The sequence below is a fragment of the Gorilla gorilla genome, chromosome 19 (assembly GCF_029281585.2).
Source record: "Gorilla gorilla gorilla isolate KB3781 chromosome 19, NHGRI_mGorGor1-v2.1_pri, whole genome shotgun sequence".
Classification (NCBI taxonomy): Eukaryota; Metazoa; Chordata; class Mammalia; order Primates; family Hominidae; genus Gorilla; species Gorilla gorilla.
In genome coordinates, this window is record NC_073243.2 from 20,004,558 (window position 1) to 20,017,334 (window position 12,777).

A 12,777-nucleotide genomic window follows, 5' to 3' on the forward strand; every position below is an offset into this window, starting at 1 on the left:
CACTTCTTCCAACTTTTCCCATAGAACATTCACTCTGAACCAATCCAGGAAAAGGGCAGCCAGCCACCAGGGTTCCTGCCACGTGCCCTCCTGATACGCTGGTCTTCACTCCCATATCTTGACTGGATACCACTTTACCCCCCTCTAGCTCTGTAATCCTTTTCTGAAGTCCTGACACAGTATTCTTCTGTCTCCCTCCTGTCTCCTGCCCCTAGGACCCTGCTGGGATCTTTGAGCTTGTGGAGGTGGTCGGCAATGGAACCTACGGACAGGTGTACAAGGTGAGACGAATGGTGTGGACGTATGACCTCCACATCTGCAGGGCAGTCTTGGGAGGAGTGGAAGGAAGTAGATTCCTGGTCTGCAGGTCTGAAGGGGGCTATGGGAGATGCTAGAGTCTAGGGCCCTGGAAAGGTAGAGTCGGGGAGAGGAAAGAGCACCCAGAAGGAGGTACTGTTGATGCCTCTCTCTACCTGAGTGCAGACCCAGTCACGGACATGGTGGGAACAGGCCAGCAGCCAGGCAGGGTGGCCTGCAGCAGTGAGAGCAGGTGGAAGGGCATACGGCCTTGTGTGTCAGAACTCTCCTGGGATTCAGAGAGAGCTAAGGCCAGAGATGTGGGTTTGGCCTCTCCCTGGACCACAAAGAGACCCAGGACTTTGAGGTAGTGGGACCTAATGGGTGGCCTTCTGCAGAGGGGATGTGGCCTCTGCTCCCACAGCTGGCCTGCTGGGGCCAGAGCTCAGCCTTTCTGCTTTTGAGCTGCCTCTGTCCCTGACGGAAGTGGCAGGTTCTCAGCCACCGATGGTAGCTTTTAGGTTGGCCAGCCCAGCCCTCTCGTGTGGCCTGACCACACTGCTCACACTTGGATTGTGGGAGCCGCTCCAGCGGGGAGTAAGGTGGCCTGACCACTGCTCACACTTGGATTGTGGGAGCCGCTCCAGCGGGGAGTAAGGTGGCCTGACCACTGCTCACACTTGGATTGTGGGAGCCGCTCCAGCGGGGAGTAAGGTGGCCTGACCACTGCTCACACTTGGATTGTGGGAGCCGCTCCAGCGGGGAGTAAGGTGGCCTGACCACTGCTCACACTTGGATTGTGGGAGCCGCTCCAGCGGGGAGTAAGGTGGCCTGACCACTGCTGACACTTGGATGGGGGGAGCCGCTCCAGCAGGGAGTGAGGATGCTCAGGGTGAATGCTGCCTCTAACTGGAGCCCCCTGGGGCCCGTGGCTTTTTCATCTCCAGACAGAGTGCTTGATACTGTCACAAGTCTCTTCTACATCTCTAGCCCCGTGTTTCCTGTGTCGCTGAGACCACCTGCCTTTCTCTTACACTCCTTCTCTTGCAAACTTTGGGGAAACAGGCACCCCACCCGCAATCTCTTGCCTTGTTGTTGCCATGGGAATAGTGGTGCCGTGTGCTCCTGCATCTCTGGGCTTGGGGTCTTGAATGGCTGAGGATAAAAATTACCCATGGGCTGGCAAAGCCAGTCCATCCCCATGAGGGGCCACCTTCCTCCATCCTGCTCGTCCCCAGGAAGCCTTTGGGCGTTCCTCTCCAAGCCTTAGATGCTCCCACTGGGAATTTCAGAAGGATGTTGGGGGAGGAGGGCAATGGCTGGGGACACACTCAAGAAGAGGAAGTTTCTTCCCACTAGGACTGGTGACAGGAGCATTAGCACATGTCAGCGGGCCCCTCTGTGTTTCTCTGAGTTCCTTAAAATCTCAGCTCTGTCTCTGTTCTTTCCCTATCGACAAGAATAAAAAGCTTTGTGGGTGAAGTTGATTCTGGGAGGGGCCTTCTGTCCAGAGTTGGTGAGTCAGGAAAGCACTGCAGCATTTTCTCTTGCTTAGGAGAAGAGGGTGAGGCAAAGCCCCTCCCTCCCTAGCCTCCTCCTCCTACTGCCTCTGTCCTCCGTTAGGGTGGAGAAGTATCTTTCACGCCCTGCTCTAACTTTCAGACTGTAGAAAGTCCAAGCCAGAGAGGCTGGAACAGAACATAAATGTTTCTCCCTCATCTGTCTTGAGTTTTTATGGGAGGAGACCCTTTGCCTTTATTGAGCCTGCAACTTGGAAGTCCACTGTAGGTGGTTTTTCTGTTGGACATGATGGCTCAGGAGCGCTCTCCCTCTGTCCACTCCCATGAGCAGCACATTCACTGAGGTGTGTAGCCACAATGAGGGGTACTTTCTTTTTTTTTTTCTTTTTCTTTTTTTTTTGAGACAGAGTCTTGCGTTGTCCCCCAGGTGGGAGTGCAGTGGCACAGTCTCAGCTTGCCTCCCAGGTTCAGGCAATTCTCGTGCCTCAGCCTCCTGAGTAGCTGGGATTATAGGCGCCCACCATGACACCCAGCTAATTTTTTGTATTTTTAGTGGAGATGGGGTTTCACCGTGTTAGCCAGGCTAGTCTCGAACTCCTGGTCTCAAGTGATCCACCTGCCTCGGCCTCTCAAAGTGCTGGGATTACAGGCATGAGCCACGGCGCCCGGCTGAGGGGCACTTTGTAAGATAGAAAACAGTCGGGCCGGGCGCGGTGGCTCATGCCTGTCATCCCAGCACTTTGGGAGGCCGAGGCGGGCGGATCACGAGGTCAGGAGGTTGAGACCATCCTGGCTAACACGGTGAAACCCCATCTCTACTAAAAACACAAAAAAATTAGCCGGGCGAGGTGGTGGGTGCCTGTAGTCCCAGCTATCCGGGAGGCTGAGGCAGGAGAATGGCGTGAACCCGGGAGGTGGAGCAGGCCGTGAGCCGAGATCGCGCCACTGCACTCTAGTCTGGGCGACAGAGCGAGACCCTGTCTCAAAAAAAAGAGCTGTGTCTCCTAGAGTCAAACCCTCTCTACGCTCCACCCTCTGAGCATAGACTCAGATCCCTCTGTCCTGCAGGGTCGGCATGTCAAGACGGGGCAGCTGGCTGCCATCAAGGTCATGGATGTCACGGAGGTAGGGAGTGGAGCTGGGCAGTGGGAGAGTCGGACCAGTGAGAAGGGAGTTTGGGGGGAGTCTCAGGGCTCAGCTCCTCCCATCTGCTTAGGACGAGGAGGAAGAGATCAAACAGGAGATCAACATGCTGAAAAAGTACTCTCACCACCGCAACATCGCCACCTACTATGGAGCCTTCATCAAGAAGAGCCCCCCAGGAAACGATGACCAGCTCTGGGTGAGAAACGCGCCCCTGCCCGCCTTCCCTCCCCGCAATCCCTGTCTCCGGGCTGTTCACTAGGACTCAGTATCAGTGCCCAGCATCTCTCCTTGCCAGCTACCCTCCCTCCGGTCTACCCAGCCTCCCCTGTCCCTGGACCCAGAGGGGCCTCCTGCCTCATGGATGGCCCCGCACTCCAGCCCCCATGAACTGCAGCATCTCATCCTTTGAGTGTTTTGTGGGGAGGGGTCCTGGCGTTTGCCCCAACCCTTCCCCTAACCAGTGTCTCACACTGTGCGATCGGCTCTTAATAAATAAATATAATCCTGGCAAAGGGGAGAGAGACCGTGGGGAGGCCGTCCATCCGTTTTCCTGCCTTTGAGCACAGCTCCTGGGAAAGCAACAGAACCAAAATATTTGTGGGAGATAACAGGGCCCAGACCCCTCCCAGAACCCCAGATGCTACAGAGCACCCAGCCCTTCTGGGTCATCATTCAAACCAGAGCTGCTGCAGAGCTTGGGGCCTCCCCCAAATTCCTCCTGCCTGGCCCAGAACATTCCTAAGAGTCATTCCCCTCCCTAGCCTGGGCACTGGTGCTGACATGTTCCCCCAGCCTCACCCTTTGTGGTACTGAGCCCAGTCCCTGAGGATGGAGCAGCAGGGAGTGTGGCAATGGCTGTCGGGAGTTTTGGCGCTGACGCCAGGTCTCCCCTCCCAACAGCCATTCAGAGAAGCACTTACTAAGCACTTCTGTATACTCTGTATAGATGAGCATGAGCCATGGTCCTGGCCTCCAAGGCCCTTTGGCTTTTTGGGAACACACACACTCATGCACACAAAGAAAGGGAGAAAGGTGACGGGGAGGTCTACCTGCCAGGTGTGTGTGGTGGAGATCGCGGTGGGCTAGAGGCATTAGTGGCCAGGCGCCCCCTTCTGGACCTGTTGGGCACAGGTCCTCCCCTCCTCTCACTGTGCTCTGCTCTCCAAGGAGTAGGCACATGCAAATTACTTTTATTGCATATGCAAATATATGTGTCCACCCAACCTTTTCCTGCATTGGATGTGGCTTTTAGTGAAAACTTGGACGAGCATGCTGATTTCCAGGAAGACTGGTTGGAGCCATCTTCTCTGCCTCCGGGTCTCAGCTGCTCTCCCTGGGAGGTGCAGACCCAGAGCCCTCCTCATCTCCTGGCCTTGTTACTATCTGTGCTGGAGGAGTTTCTCTCAGGGTCTTCCCAGGTTCCCTGTTGCAGCTGTCGACGTAGACCCTATGCACTCTTTATGTCTCTAGCAGACCTAGAGAATCACTAATTCTTAGCCCCCTTTCTGCTTCTAAGTCAGGGACTGGCAAACTTCTTCTGTGAAGGGCCAGATGGTAAATATTTCAGGCTTTGCAGGTCATATTTGCTGTCCCAGCTGCACAGTTCTGTTGTTGTACCACGAAAGCAGCAATAGTCAGTACGTAAACGAATGAGTGTGGCTATAACCCCAGCACCCTCACTGCGGTCACTCACGTTTCAATGTTTTACACTTTCACATGTCATTTAGGATTCCTTTTTTTGTTTTTTCCCGCAACCATTTAAAAATGTAAAACCCAGGCCAGACGCAATGGCTCAAGCCTGTAATCCCAGCACTTCGGGAGGCTGGGGCAGGAGGATCACCTGAGGTCAGGAGTTCAAGACCAGCCTGGCCAACACGGTGACACCTCATCTCTACTGAAAATACAAAAATTAGCCGGGCGTGGTGGCATGCGCCTGTAATCCCAGCTACTTGGGAGGCTGAGGCAGGAGAATCGCTTGAACCTGGGAGGCGGAGGTTGCAGTGAGCTGAGATCGCGCCACTGCACTCCACTCTGGGCGACAGAGTAAGACCCTGTCTCAAAAAAAAAAAAAAAAGGAAAAACCATTCTTGACTTGCTGATCATATAGAAGCAGGCCTTGGGCCAGCCCTGATCCAAAGCAGAAGTTCCTTTTTTTTTTTTTTGAGACAGAGTCTTGCTCTGTCACTCAGGCTGGAGTGCAGCAGCGCGATCTCGGCTCACTGTAACCTCTGCCTCCCAGGTTCAAGCGATTCTCCTGTGTCAGCATCCTGAGTAGCTGGGATTACAGGCGCCCACCACCATACCCGGCTAATTTTTTGTATCTTTAGTAGAGATGGGGTTTCACCATGTTAGCCAGGATGGTCTCGAATTCCTGACCTCGTGATCCGCCTGCCTCGGCCTCCCAAAGTGCTAGGATTACAGGCATGAGCCACTGAGCCCGGCCGAAAGTAGTAGTATTTTGTTTTGGGTTTTTTTGTTTGTTTGTTTGTTTTTTGAGACAGTCTCACTCTGTCACCCAGGCTGGAGTTCAGTGGCGCAATCTCAGCTCACTGCAAGCTCCGCCTTCCGGGTTCACGCCATTCTCCTGCCTCAGCCTCCCAAGTAGCTGGGACTACAGGAGCCTGCCACCACGCCCGGCTACTTTTTTTTTTTTTTTTTTTTTTAGTAGAGACAGGGTTTCACCGTGTTATCCAGGATGGTCTTGAACTCCTGACCTTGTGATCCACCCACCTCGGCCTCCCAAAATCCTGGGATTACAGGAGTGAGCCACCGCGCCCAGCCATAAAGCAGTAGTTCTTAACCCCTTTAGGGTTTGGAATCCCAATGAGAATCTGATGAAAGTACTAGACCCTTCCTCAGGGAAAATGCATATACCTGCATCATTTTGTTTATAGTTTCAGGGATTCCTTGGACTCCTACTCTAAACCCAGTCCCACCCTGCCAGTTCTTTTCCATCTGTATTCCTTCTCCTCTCTTTTTTTTTTTTTTTTTGAGATGGAGTCTTGCTCACCATGTTGGCCAGGCTGGTCTTGAACTCCTGACCTCAGGTGATCTGCCTGCCTCAGCCTCCCAAAGTGCTGGGATTACAGGCATGAGCCACCGCACCCAGCCTTTTTCCCTCTGTCTTGACTTCAGGAAATCCTGTGGCCTTTGTGAGGCTTCTGTGGCCCTTGCTCTCTAGCTCATACCAGTTCTAACCCCAAGGTCTCTTATCCTCCTCCAGGAGTCTAGCAGGGGAGTGGGGCAGGGGTGGGAGGGCTTGTCTGACTGATACGTTTCCTTTCGGTACCTTCCTGGGATCCTAGCTGGTGATGGAGTTCTGTGGTGCTGGTTCAGTGACTGACCTGGTGAAGAACACGAAAGGCAACGCCCTGAAGGAGGACTGTATCGCCTATATCTGCAGGGAGATCCTCAGGGTGAGCTCAAGGCCCCTCCCCTTGTCTTCTCCTCCTCCGCTACCCTGGCTGGAGCTTCTCCATGAGCAAAGATCCTCCCTGCGCTGGGAGGAGACATCACTGCCCTCTTTAGGGAGCAGCAGGCCTGATGCGGGTGGGATGTGGAAGCAGGTTCCACACCTTGGGAAGTCTCAGGCTGTCGGAGGAGAAAAGCTCCTGTTTCCAAGCTCTGCTGCTTCTCCACCTGTAACCCTGCAACTGCTGGGAATTCACCTGGAGCCACCTCTCTGAGGAAGCTCTCCAGGACAGCTCAGCTTGCTTGGGCTCCTGGTGGAGAGGGTCTGCTCCTTCAGCCCAGCCCTGTCCAGACTGACTGCTCCTTGTCCCCTCAACTCACTCCCCACTTACTCTTTCCTACCCCATCCAACACCATGGCTAATTTTCCCTGCTCTCCTGTCCCAGGGTCTGGCCCATCTCCATGCCCACAAGGTAATCCATCGAGACATCAAGGGGCAGAATGTGCTGCTGACAGAGAATGCTGAGGTCAAGCTAGGTGCGCCGGCTCCTTCTAAGGCTGACGAGGCCCTTTCACCTCCAGAACAGAGAATGAGGGGCCCCTTTTTCTCTCTGGTGGCTCAGGCCCAACTCCCTCCCTATTGGGGAGGCTCACTCCCTCCCCTTTCCCCTCTCCCCCTGGAATGCCCTGCCTCCTGCTGAAAATCCCTCAGGAATCTCTTCACCTGTCACCTGTTACGGGCCAGGTGCTCTGCAGGTTGCTCTGGGGAGATGGGATTTGATGGCCCTCCTGCCTGGGATGCTGTCCGTGATCCTTTTACCTGGGTTTTTCTCTAAGATGCAGGAAGATGGAATCGGGTTCTTCAGGATGGTGGTGGGGTAAAGGAGGGTGCTGGGATGTCTGGGTCGGGCCAGGACCACAGCTGGCTCAGGCAAGTCCTGTGTGTGCACGCAGGGATGTGAGGCAAGGGAGCAGAGGTGACTCCCCACACTGACCCCTCCCTCTGTGTCTTCACAGTGGATTTTGGGGTGAGTGCTCAGCTGGACCGCACTGTGGGCAGACGGAACACTTTCATTGGGACTCCCTACTGGATGGCTCCAGAGGTCATCGCCTGTGATGAGAACCCTGATGCCACCTATGATTACAGGGTATGGAGTGGAAAGTTGGGAGCATGGGGGCTGCCAAGGGTAGGAAGCAATATGGGGACCACGGGGCCTGAGCAGGCTGGGGAACAGAGGAAGGTCAGATGATGTTAGCAGTGAGGGGCTGGGGAACATCTTACGGCAAGGCAAGTGTGGGTGGGAAGATGGGATGGGTTGGAAGGCACTGCTGCAGGAAGGGGTGTGGCCCAGGAAGGCTCCTGAGAGGCCAGGATGGTGGGTGAAGAGAGGTTGCAGGGCAGACTTGTCAGGAATATTCACTTGTTCCTTCTTTCCCGTCTATAGAGTGACATTTGGTCTCTAGGAATCACAGCCATCGAGATGGCAGAGGGAGCCCCCCGTAAGTTCTGAGTCTGCCGGGAGTGGGAGGGGAGGGAAAGGAAGGGCCCAGAGAGTGGCTGTAGGGAGGAGGTGGGTCCTGGGACCCTGCCAAGGAAGGGTCCTGTAGCTCCCAGTGCAGTGAAAGGGACTGAGGGTGTCTCCTCTGTGTCCAGCTCTGTGTGACATGCACCCCATGCGAGCCCTCTTCCTCATTCCTCGGAACCCTCCACCCAGGCTCAAGTCCAAGAAGTGGTAGGTCTCTGAGAGTGTGGGCTCTGGGAAGGAAGGTCCCTGGACAAGGCCATCCCCACCTTCATGCCCTCTGTGCTCAGGCTTGGATCTCACCAGAGAAGAGATTTTGGGGGGCAGAGGGCGGTGACTGGTGTTGGGATATGAAGACAGGAGGGACGTCAAGGTGGCTTGTGGATGAATGATCCACCCTCTTCCTCCTGCACCCATCCCTTCTGAGGGGACCCTCCCAGTGTGAGCCACCACTGTTTCCAGGTCTAAGAAGTTCATTGACTTCATTGACACATGTCTCATCAAGACTTACCTGAGCCGCCCACCCACGGAGCAGCTACTGAAGTTTCCCTTCATCCGGGACCAGCCCACGGAGCGGCAGGTCCGCATCCAGCTTAAGGACCACATTGACCGATCCCGGAAGAAGCGGGGTGAGAAAGGTCAGTGGGCAGGCTGGAGGGGGCAGGTACTAGGGGACACTCCAGCCTGGCTCCTCTCTGCCAGCCCTGCTCGCTCCTGGCTCCCCTTCCTGCTCCTCTCCTTGGCCCCAGCTCTCCCTGTCCGAGGAGATCGTTCTCAAACTTGCAACCCCCAAGAGGTTTTCCCTCCTTTCCCTCCCAGTCTGAATCAGCCTTCCAAAGGAGGACCGGCCTTTCACATCCTTACAAAAACTCCACGCTAAGCACAAGCACAGGCTCTGCCACACCTCAGCTGCCCTGGGACCCAGTCCCGGTCCCTGTCCAGGCCCACACCTGAGACCTGCTGTCCTCCCATTGCCCCCAGGAAGTGGGTGGGGCCCCTCATGCTTGCCCAGCCAGAGAGACCTGGTTATCCCCACCCGAGGTTTCCCTAGCCCACGGCGGGTCTGGGGCGCTGGGTGAGATAACTGCAGTGGCCTCCCCCTGCAGAGGAGACAGAATATGAGTACAGCGGCAGCGAGGAGGAAGATGACAGCCATGGAGAGGAAGGGGAGCCAAGGTAGGCCTGGCAGGCGGAGTGGGGGTTGGGGCGGTCATCGCTGAGTGGGGAGACTACAGTAGTGCTTGGCTTTGGGGACTCGGCCTGGGGGTGGTGGGCACAGAGAGGTAGAGACTCCTAGAAACCAAATTTCTGAGTGCTAAGAAGTGGAACGAATGACTGAGCAAGAGCTGGGGAGAGAGCAATTCGGGGTGAATGTGGGGCTCAGCAGTAACAGGAAAGGAGGACAGGACTGAAGACCGGGCAGAAGGGGATGGTAAGTCTCCTGGCCACCTGGGAGTGGCCAGAGGCAGAGGCTTTGATCCAGTTAAAGCACCCACTCAGGCGGGCCCACGGGGTTGAGAGTGGGAACCAACAGGGTTCTGACCCCAGTGCTTCTTTGTGCCACCCCTGCCCAGCTCCATCATGAACGTGCCTGGAGAGTCGACTCTACGCCGGGAGTTTCTCCGGCTCCAGCAGGAAAATAAGAGCAACTCAGAGGCTTTAAAACAGCAGCAGCAGCTGCAGCAGCAGCAGCAGCGAGACCCCGAGGCACACATCAAACACCTGCTGCACCAGCGGCAGCGGCGCATAGAGGAGCAGAAGGAGGAGCGGCGCCGTGTGGAGGAGGTGGGCTGTCTCCCAAGGGCCCAGGCCTGCCCCGGCCTCCTCCTGACCTGCCCCGGGTCCATTAGGGCCTTGGAGAACAGGTTTTAAAATGCCTTAAATGAATGGCATTTCTGTTGAAACAATTATATGATTTCAAATTTCATGATGAGCTGGACTTAACAAAAAATGTAATCCCAGCACTTTGGGAGGCTGAGGTGGGCGGATCACCTGAGGTCAGGAGTTTGAGACCAGCCTGGCCAACATGGTGAAACCCCATCTCTACTAATAATACAAAAATTAGCCAGGCGTGGTGGCGCATGCCTGTAATCCCAGCTACTCCGGAGGCTGAGGCAGGAGAATTGCTTGGACCCGGGAGCAGAGGTTGCAGTGAGCAGAGATCACACCACTGCACTCCAGCCTGGGTGACAGAGCAAGACTCCGTCTCTAATAATAATAAGCAATAACCCGCAGCACCCACACTGTCCACCTGCTACCCCCAAAGTAGGCCCTCTCATTGTTGAACAAAAAATAATTTGCAAGAAAACCTGCTACAGAAGAGCCTTGTGCAGTTTTGAAAATATAGGCCAGGTGAGGTGGCTCACGCCTGTAATCCCAGCACTTTGGGAGGCGGAGGATGGGGGCGGATTGTGAGATCAGGAGTTCGAGACCAGCCTGTCTAATATGGTGAAACCCCATCTCTACTAAAGATACAAAAATTAGCCAGGCGTGGTGGTGCACGTGCCTATAGTTCCAGCTACTTAGGAGGCTGAGGCAGGAGAATCGCTTGAACCTGGGAGGTGGAAGTTGTAGTGAGCTGAGATCACACCACTGGCCTGGGGAACAGAGCAAGACTCCGTCTCCAAAATATAAAAAAATAAATATAGCGTTCAGATAGTATAGTAACAAAGTCCTATCTTTTTTTTTTTTTTTTGAGATGGAGTTTTGCTCTTGTTGCCCAGGGTGGCGAGTGTAGTGGCGCACTCTAGGCTCACCGCAAAACTTCCGTCTCCCAGGTTCAAGTGATTCTCCTGCCTCAGCCTCCTGAGGAGCTGGGATTACAGGAATGCGCCACCACGCCCGGCTAATTTTGTATTTTTTTCAGTAGAGACAGGGTTTCTGCATGTTGGTCAGGCTGGTCTCGAACTCCCGACCTCAGGTGATCCACCTGCCTCGGCCTCCCAAAGTGCTGGGATTACAGGTGTGAGCCACCGCACCCAGCCACAAAGTCCTATCTAACAAGGTGTTACCTGGAGAAGGCCTGCTGGCAACTTCATTGCAGAAGTAGGCACAAGTTCCCTCAAGTGTAAGGGTCCCTCAGGGTGTGTGCTTTTGTTGGTGGTGGTGGTGGTAGACTTCGTGAAAGCCACCACAGAAATACCGTGAAAGTAAAGTACCACCTGGGCACTGGCGCTTGTCAAGGAGTGGGCCAGGTCCCTCTTTTCTGTGCTTTCTGTGCACGGGCACCTGGTGCCCTCTTGTGGCCAAAGGCTATCACTACGACCTGCTCTATATGGACTTCAGGCAAAGGTCGATTTTAGGCTAGGAGTGCTGGGGAGGCTTGTTTTGAGTTCGGCTTTGGTTTGTTGTTTGGTGGGGTGTGGGGAGTGGAAGGTGTTGTCTAGCTAAGCCCACCCCACAGGCAGCAGTCAGTCGCACAGCCTCTCTCGTCACAGCTACCGGCTGTTTACCCGAGCCCAGCCCCGCGGGCCCTTGGGTGGGGATGGGTATAGTTGCAGAAACAAGCGGAAGCCGGTCTCTCTCACCACCCTCCGTGGTGAGCAAGGAGGGCTCCCCTCCCTGTCCATGGAGGGGCAGTGCTGACGCGATGTCCGGTATGGTTCTTAAGACCACCTGGCTCTCCCCACAGCAACAGCGGCGGGAGCGGGAGCAGCGGAAGCTGCAGGAGAAGGAGCAGCAGCGGCGGCTGGAGGACATGCAGGTTCTGCGGCGGGAGGAGGAGCGGCGGCAGGCGGAGCGTGAGCAGGTAGAGCGCCGCACCCGCATCCCTGCCCTCCCGCCCTCCCGCTCCTGCTGCCTGCCGCCCCTGCTCCCCGTGCCCTTCCCCCTTCTCTCCCCCACCCCCAGATTCCTCCTATCTTTTCTAGCTTCACTCTTTCTCTCTGTTTTCTCCCACCCTTCAACCCCAACCCTGACCCCCTCCCTCTTCCTTCCCTGCCTCATTCCCATCTCTTTACCCCATCCCTGACTCCCCGACCCCTTCCTCATCCCCCCTCATTCCCTGTGCCCTCTTCTTCCCCATCTGTGCCGCATGGCCCCCATGGGGCTCATGTCATCCCCTCGCCTACCTCTCTCTTACTCTTCCCCTGCACCCCCTCATTCTCCTGCGGATCCCTTCCTCCTTCTCCAACTCGCTGCTGCTGCCCTCCTCTGCCTCTTCCTCCTTCCCTGCCCTCTGCCCCCCACCCCACACCCTGTCCCCCAGGAGTATATTCGTCACAGGCTAGAGGAGGAGCAGCGACAGCTCGAGATCCTTCAGCAACAGCTGCTCCAGGAACAGGCCCTGCTGCTGGTAACGGGTCCCTCAGCGTCCTCTGGGAAGATGCTTTTCAGAGCTTCTTTGCTGGAACGGGATGGGAACACTTCAAGGGAAGGGATTCACCCAGGACATCAAGGGAATACATCTCCTCTCTAGGCAGTTGGAGAAAAGAGAGGGCATGCCTGCTCTAACTCCCAGGGCCACACCCTGCTGAGCCCTCTCTCCCTACCCTTGGGCCCAGGAATACAAGCGGAAGCAGCTGGAGGAGCAGCGGCAGTCAGAACGTCTCCAGAGGCAGCTGCAGCAGGAGCATGCCTACCTCAAGTCCCTGCAGCAGCAGCAACAGCAGCAGCAGCTTCAGAAACAGCAGCAGCAGCAGCTCCTGCCTGGGGACAGGAAGCCCCTGTACCATTATGGTCGGGGCATGAATCCCACTGACAAACCAGCCTGGGCCCGAGAGGTACTCACTGCCTCTTTTGCCTCCTGAGACTGCAGTCCCACTGCCTGAGGCCTGGAGAGCCACAAGAAGTAGTTGTTCACAGTAGCAGGCACCAAGTAGGGGAAAGGAGCACACAGCACAGAGCGTAGGGCGGGAGTAGTTAGGGCAGGTGGGACCCTC

The 12,777-nt window shown here is 55.8% G+C and overlaps 1 protein-coding gene across 35 annotated transcripts in view; it reads left to right on the top strand.

Annotated features, from left to right (window-relative positions):
• Nucleotides 1-12,777, top strand: part of MINK1 (misshapen like kinase 1) — a 68,218-nt gene that overhangs the window by 48,306 nt on the left and 7,135 nt on the right. For 14 of the 35 annotated variants that reach the window (XM_055367206.1, XM_055367198.2, XM_055367196.2 and 11 more), the window contains exons 2-14: nt 216-281; nt 2,886-2,942; nt 3,034-3,159; nt 6,269-6,379; nt 6,821-6,911; nt 7,392-7,522; nt 7,820-7,874; nt 8,029-8,107; nt 8,360-8,535; nt 9,004-9,073; nt 9,472-9,682; nt 11,529-11,645; nt 12,400-12,618. In XM_055367206.1, coding sequence (XP_055223181.1) covers nt 216-281; nt 2,886-2,942; nt 3,034-3,159; nt 6,269-6,379; nt 6,821-6,911; nt 7,392-7,522; nt 7,820-7,874; nt 8,029-8,107; nt 8,360-8,535; nt 9,004-9,073; nt 9,472-9,682; nt 11,529-11,645; nt 12,400-12,618 — 1,509 coding nt within the window. Of the gene's footprint in view, nt 1-215; nt 282-2,885; nt 2,943-3,015; nt 3,160-6,268; nt 6,380-6,820; nt 6,912-7,391; nt 7,523-7,819; nt 7,875-8,028; nt 8,108-8,359; nt 8,536-9,003; nt 9,074-9,471; nt 9,683-11,528; nt 11,646-12,104; nt 12,192-12,399; nt 12,619-12,777 lie in introns of those variants that run through there. The other 21 variants (XM_063700530.1, XM_063700531.1, XM_063700536.1 and 18 more) reach the window with 4 other exon arrangements.